The 7,155-nt window shown below is 41.6% G+C and overlaps 1 protein-coding gene across 1 annotated transcript in view; it reads left to right on the top strand.

The window, feature by feature from the left end:
- The first annotated feature begins 465 nt into the window (after positions 1-465).
- The window catches only part of ETFA (electron-transfer-flavoprotein, alpha polypeptide), a 115,518-nt gene continuing 108,828 nt past the window's right edge, over positions 466-7,155 (top strand). Inside the window, exon 1 of the mRNA XM_006866560.1 lies at positions 466-504. Within this exon, the coding sequence (XP_006866622.1) occupies positions 466-504 (39 nt within the window). The remainder of the gene's footprint in view (positions 505-7,155) is intronic.

Genomic DNA, 7,155 nt, shown 5'->3' with positions numbered 1-7,155 from the left:
GCCACAAGAATGACGTCATCAGCTCAGGTGTAAATATCACAGTTACACCTTTACCCACTGTGGGGCTATTAGCCACTGTCATTGACTGTTCGTCATTGACTGTCTTCTGGGGTACTGCGGCCTCTCAGTTGTTGTTGTTAAGTGCCATTGTCAGTTCCGACGCTTAGCGACCCAGTGGAGGGTTGAGGAGGAGAGGCTGGTGGGTTTGAATCGCCAACTTTCTCCGTTAGCCATCCGCTGATCCTCCTAGAGAACAACCTCACCTTTGTCCTACTAACGAGTCCAGGCCCAACTTTCTTCCGTTCCCATTGGCCGCGTGATCATCCAATGGGCGTCCGCTCTCGTTCCTGCGTCTCGCGATCACTAGAGTGACTGGCGGGGGGCGGTGAAGCTTGGCCCAGCGAGTATTAGGCTGCAGGCTGTTCTAAGGCTGAGGGTGCGGCGGGGCAGACAGGAGCAGACACTATGTTACGAGCGGCAGCTCCTAGGCAACTCCGGCGGGCGGTGAGTGCGGACGGGGAGGGCCGAACTCGGTAGCAATCCCACCAAAACCTGCTATCGCAGTGAGGGTCCTGACGAAGGTCACTGGCTCCAACAGGCCCAACTGGCCTTCACGCAGGCAGGCCCAGCCTGACCTGGAGCCCGGGGCCGGGGCGCAAGGTTCTAGGACTGGGACTGCCCCCTAACTCCTTCCTGACTGTGAGCTCAGGCACTGGTCGGGGGTCAGGGTGACCTCGAGGAATGAACTTGCGCTCCTGCAGCCCCTTGCTCTCCCCGCCCCCTCGCAGTCGTTCTTCCACCCTTCGGGTTCAGTCCTCGTCTGCCAGGTGTCCCAGGTGCTCCACGCTTGGCAGGGACTGGGCAGCCCTGTCCCTCGGGAACCTTTACCCAAGGGAACAAAATGTCGGTGCAGAGAGGCCCGCTTGGCAGAGTTTAAAACGTGGACTCAGTCTGGCAGCTGACGTTTTTGGAAGAATTGAACATCTCCATCAAAGCCTCCCTGGCTGGCTGGATGTCAAGTGAGGGGAAAGGGGTATGGAAACTTCGTCCAGCTAGTGAGGAAGTTGTGCTTCAAGGTGATTGTGCACGTCTTTGATCCAGTTTCACAGCTTTAGCCAATTTTGACAGAGGTGGTGGGGTGGGGGGCAGCCTTTTATACTGCAGGTGGGCCTGCTTTCAAACTAATAGATTGTTGATTAAGTCGCTTAATTAGCCAGGGAACTTGGCAATGATTGTTTTTGGTTCTTTTCATAGGGACGGATCATAAGTTTACCACATTTTGCATTCTCTTCTGTGAGAGGTGCTGATAGACAATATAGTTCAGTCTTTATTCTCTGAGAACTCAAACAGTATTTGGAGATTGATTACAAGGAACAATCATTTATGTTGTTTACTCTGTAGTTTTTCATTTACATCTAGATCACATGAGAAACAAGATATGTAAACTTGGATTAGAAACTTCCTTGATGTTGTCTATCTTTTATTGGGGGAGCGGATGGGCGACATATTTTCCCATCCACTGGGATTTTCTCCCTGAGACATAGCTGGTAATCTTTCTAGATGCCTGCAGATCCTTGTCTTGTTCTTGTACATTGTTACAACCTTAAAAGATCGCAGCTCCCTTTCCTCTAAAAAGTTCATTTACATCTTTCAGGTCTTTTGCCCTCTCTTTCCCTCTGAAGGTACCCCCCCAGGAGATCTAGACATAAACAAGTTAAAGTTATGGAGTCACGGATTTGGTAAAATTCCAGGAATCAGAGCCAGACTCATGGAAGAGAACTTTTCTAAGCAGTCAGTACTTAGAAAGTGGTTTTGTGAACTGTTTAAAAGTCTGGCCTATGTGAAGTGATTAATTTTGGTGAGGGGAATTTAGGATTCTAATCTCATAGAGCTCACAGAATAAATGGAATAATTAGTTTATGTAATTTTTATTCTTTGTATGGTTTGTCAATATATAAAGGCAATAATGTGGTTTCCTATAGACTTTGACCTTGGCTAATTAAAAACTGGAGTGAGGCTAAAAAGAGTAGCCACTCTAAAGTCTCTTAAGAGCTAATGAGATTTGAATAACATTTGTAAGGAAAATAGTGAGAACATTTCCAAAATAAGACATATATATCTTATAGCTTTTTTATTTTGAAATAATTTCAAACGTACAGGAAAAAGTTGCAAGAATTGTAACAAAGAATTCTCAGAACTCTTCACAGAATTTCACCCTTGTTAATAGTGTGACATACTTGCTTTATCTCTATATGAGGGGGCTTCAAAAAGTTTGTGGAAAGATCCCTTTTTTAAAAAGGTTTAAGTTTTTGTGGTGAATTGAGTGACAGTTTACATGGGAGAACATTGGTTTTGCACTCATCGTTTCATTGCAATGATTACAGTCTCCTTTGTGCATCATCATTCAACGGTAGTTCCTTCTGTTCCCTCTGTTTTTTATTTATTTTTATTTTTGGGCTGTGGGGGATGTACACAAAAACACTTAGGAATATATAATCATTTAAACAACCCAAGGGCACATTCTGCAAGCCTACCTCCTGGCCGCCAGCACACAGCCTTTCTCTTTCCATGAGTCTAGAGTCCTTAACTGCTCTATCTGTCCATGTTCTCATCTCTGCCTCCATCTCTGGTGTTGCTGCTTCTCTGGATAGGGTTCCATATTCTGCTCTTGCGCTTCTCCCTTCATGGCCCTAGGGTCCTCTGTTCCTGGACTGTAAGATTAACTACTCTCCCCTTTTTGTTACAAAACTTCTACCTCTACAGTTGTGAAGGTTGAAATTAGTCATGATAACATTTACTATTGCGATTCCATTCTCTTTTATGCACTTCCCCTTGATCCGCCATCTTGTTTGTTCTGTCCATTCTCTTTTAATTACATTTTCCACAAACTTTTTGAAGCCCCCTGGTATGGTGCTACAGGATAAGCCTTGGACTGCAAGGTTGGTGTTTGAAGCCCATTAGTCACTTCTTGGAAACCCTATACAGGGTCTCTGTGAGTCAGAACTGGCTTGACAACACTTAACAACAAAGTTCATGTCTACATTCTTTTTTAAAATCGTTTGCAGACATATATCTTTACCCCTAAATATTTTTTAGAATGTATTTTCTAAGAACCAAGAAGTTTATTTGCCACGGTTCAATAATCAAAATTAAAAAGTTTAACAATAATACAATATAATTATTCTACAGGGTCGCTGTGGGTCGGAACCGATTTTGTCGGTTTTAATCTACAGTAATTAAGAAAAAATCATCCATTGGCTCAATATAGGTTTGTCTGATGTTCCTTAACAATTAGATTCAGGTTATATATCTTTGCTAGGAATATAACAGAAGTGATGTTACGCTCTTCTCAGTGCATCCTGTTAGGATTATCCCATGGTTAGTGACTTTAACTTTTATCACTTGACTAAAGTGATACCACATTAACTAGGTTTCACTACTGAAAAGTTAGTATTCCTCTTTTGTTATTTTAAAGAAATTTGTGGGGAATCTTCGGGTGATACAAATGATTAGTGTGCTAGACTGCTAACTGCAAAGTTGACTGAGTCCACACAGTGGGTATCTCAGAAGAAAGACCTGGCAACCCCAGGGAGGAAGTGGTACAACTTTTTTTCATGGAGGGGATTGCAATCACTGAGCTGAAGCAAAGTGTAGGATTTGTTGAATGTAAAACTGATAATCTGCTTTGTAACCCTTCACTAAATTCACAATAAAACGCTTCCTCCCCATAAGGCTTGGCAATCTACTTCAAAAATAATTACCCATTAAAACTTCTCTGGAGCACAGTTGTGCTCTTGATACACATGTGGTTGCCATAATTGGAATTAGCTGGACTACTGGATGGCAACTGGTTTATACTGAAACTATGTAACTATTAGAGCTCTGGTTAGTTCTCTGTCCTGCCGTGGCGCTGTGGGCTTATGTGTCAGACTGCAAAGTCGTTTGAACTGTAAGGTTGGCGGTTCAAACTCACCAGCTGCTCCTTGGAGCCCTATACAGGGTCCTTATGGGTCCGAATGGACTCGACGGCACTTAACAACAACTAATCTAAAAGTTGTCTTCCAACTCACCGGTGGCTCTGCAGAATAAAAATCTGATCTGTTTCCATAAAAATTTCGGTGTAAAACCCGATGGGGTTGTTCTCCTCTGTTCTGTAGTGTTGCTACGAATTGGAATTGACTCACCAGTACACTACAGCATGTAACTCTGCTGGTATTTTGTGAGTTTTTTCCATACTTTTACCCACTAGTCTTAGCATCAGTTGATGATTCTTGCCTGAGAAATTATTACTATGATGGTTGCAAAATGGAGGCTTTCTAACTCCATTTTCCTGTCTAGGTTTATTAGTTTGTATTGTACTAGATGGAGCTGTGATTCTGACGGGTGTTTTAAGTATCAGCAGGGTCACCCATGGGGGACAGGTTTCAGATGAACTTCTAGCAGAAGACAGACTAGGAAGAAGGAGTAACGAACTACTTACGAATATTTAGTTGCTGAAAACCTTATGAATAGCAGAGAAACACTGTCGGGTACAGTGCCAGAAAATAAACCTCTCAGGTTGGAAGGCACTCAAAATGCCACTGGGAAGAGCTGCCTCCTCAAAGTAGAGTTGACCGTGATGACACCAATGGAGTAAAGCCCATAGGAGTAAAGCCCTCAAGGCCTTCATTTGCTGATGAAGCACAACTCAAAATGAAGAGAAACAGCTGTAAACATCCAATAATAATCGGAACATGGAATGTAGGAAGCATGAACCTAGAAAAATGGGAAGTTGTCAAAAATGAAATGGAACGCATAAACATCGATATTTTAGGCATTAGTGAGCTGAAATGGACTGGTATTGGCCATTTTGAATCTGACAACCACATGGTCTACTATGCTAGGACTGACAAATTGACGAGGAATGGTATTGCATTCATTGTCAAAAAGAACACATCCAGATCAGTCATGAGGTACAATACTGTCTGTGATAGGATAATATCCATGCACCTACAGGGAAGCCCAGTTAATACAATTATTCACATTTACACACCAACCACTGAAACCACCGAGGATGAAATAGAAGAATTCTACCAACTTCTTCAATCTGAAATTGATCAAATATGCAATCAAGATGTATTGATCATTAATGGTGATTGGAATGCAAAAGTTGGGAGCAAAGAGGAAGGATCAGTAGTTGGAAAATATGGCATTGGTGAAAGGAATGATGCTGGAGATTGCATGATGGAATTCTGCAAAATCAATGATTTGTTCATTTCAAATACCTTCTTTAGACAGCATAAGAGACGGTCATTATATGCATGGGCCTTACCAGATGGAATACACAGAAATCAAATTGACTACATCTGTGGAAAGAGACAATGAAAGGCTCCATATCATCAGTGAAAACAAGGCCAGGGGCAGACTGTGGAACAGACCATCAATTGCTCACATGCAAATTCAAATTTAAGCTGAAGAAAATGAAAACAAGTCCAGGAGAGCCAAACTATGACCTTGAGTATATCCCACTTGAATTTAGAGATCATTTGAAGAACAGATTTGATACATTAAACATTAGAGACTGAAGACCAGAAGAGTTGTGGGATGATATCAAGAATATCATACATGAAGAAAGCAAAAAGTCATTAAGAAAACAAGAAAGAAAGAAAAGATCAAAATGGATGTCAGAAAAAAAACACTGAAACTTGCTCTCCAGCATAGAGATGCTAAAGCAAATGGAAGAAATGAAGAGGTACAAGAGCTGAACAGAAAATTTCAAAGGTCAGCTCAAGAAGACAGAGTCGAATATTACAATGAAATGCACAAAGATCTGGAATCAGAAAACCAAAAGGGACAAACATGCTCAGCATTTCTCAAGCTGGGGGAACTGAAGAAAAAATTCAAGCCTTGAGTTGCATAATTGAAGGATTCTCTGGGCAAATTATTGAATGATGCAGAAAGCATCAAAAGAAGTTGGAAGGAATACACAGAGTCATTGTACCAAAACGAAATGGTTGATGATCATATGCTTCCTCTTGAAATGGTTAAACAAGACCCAGTGATACTGAAGGAGGGAGTCCAAGGTGCATTGAAGGAAAATTGGCAAAGAACAAGGCACCAGGAATTGCTGGAATAAAAACTGAAATCTTTCAAGAATGTGAGGCAGCGCTGGAGGCATTTACTCATCTATGCCAAGAAATATGGAAGACAACTATCTGGCCAACTGATTGGAAGAGATCCATATTTGTGCCCACTCCAAAGAGACGTGACTCAATGGAATGCGGAAATCATTGGACAATCTCTTTGATATCCCATGCAAGTAAAGTTTTACCAAAGGTAATAAAGAAATGGCTGCAAGCATTCATTGACAGAGAACTTCCAGAGGTTCGTAATGAGGGATATCATTGCTGATATCTGATGGATCTTGGCTGAAAGCAGAGAACACCAGAAAGATGTTTACCTGTGCTTTATTGACTACGCAGTGGCTTTAGATTGGATAATGACAAACTATGAACAACATTGTGAAGTGTGAGTATTCCAGAACACTTAATTGTGCTCATGAGGAATCTGTACATGGACCAAGAGGCAGTTGTTCGAACAGAACGTGGGAACACTGAGTGGTTTAAAATTTAAAAAGTTGTACAACTGGGGTGTATTCTTTCACCATACTTATTCAACCCGTATCCTGTGCAGTTAATCCGAGAAGTTGGGTTATATGAAGAAAAAAGTGACATCAGGATTGGAGGAAGACTCATTAACAACCTGCGATATGCAAATGATACAACTTTGTTTGCTAAAAGTGAAGAGGACTTAAAACATTTACTGATGAAAATCAAAGAACACAGCCTTCGATATGGATTGCATCTCTATGTAAAGAAAACAAAAATCCTCACCACTGGACCAATAAACAATATTCTTGTCAATGGAGAAAAGATTTGTCAAGGACTTCATTCTTGGGTCAACTATCAACACTTAGGGAAGCAGCAGTCAAGAAATCAGACAACGTATTGCATTGCATTAGGCAAATCTGCTGCACAAGACCTTATTAAGGTGTTGAGGAGCAAAGATGTCAGCTTGAGGATTAAGGTGTGCCTGACCCAAGCCATGGTATTTTCAATAACCTCATATGCATGCAAAAGCTGGACAGTGAATAAGGAAGACCGTAAAAGAATTGAT

This window comes from Chrysochloris asiatica, unplaced genomic scaffold (genome assembly GCF_000296735.1).
Source record: "Chrysochloris asiatica unplaced genomic scaffold, ChrAsi1.0 scaffold00092, whole genome shotgun sequence".
Classification (NCBI taxonomy): Eukaryota; Metazoa; Chordata; class Mammalia; order Afrosoricida; family Chrysochloridae; genus Chrysochloris; species Chrysochloris asiatica.
Note: the sequence above shows the minus strand (reverse complement) of the source record. Positions and strands in the feature narration are given on the sequence as shown.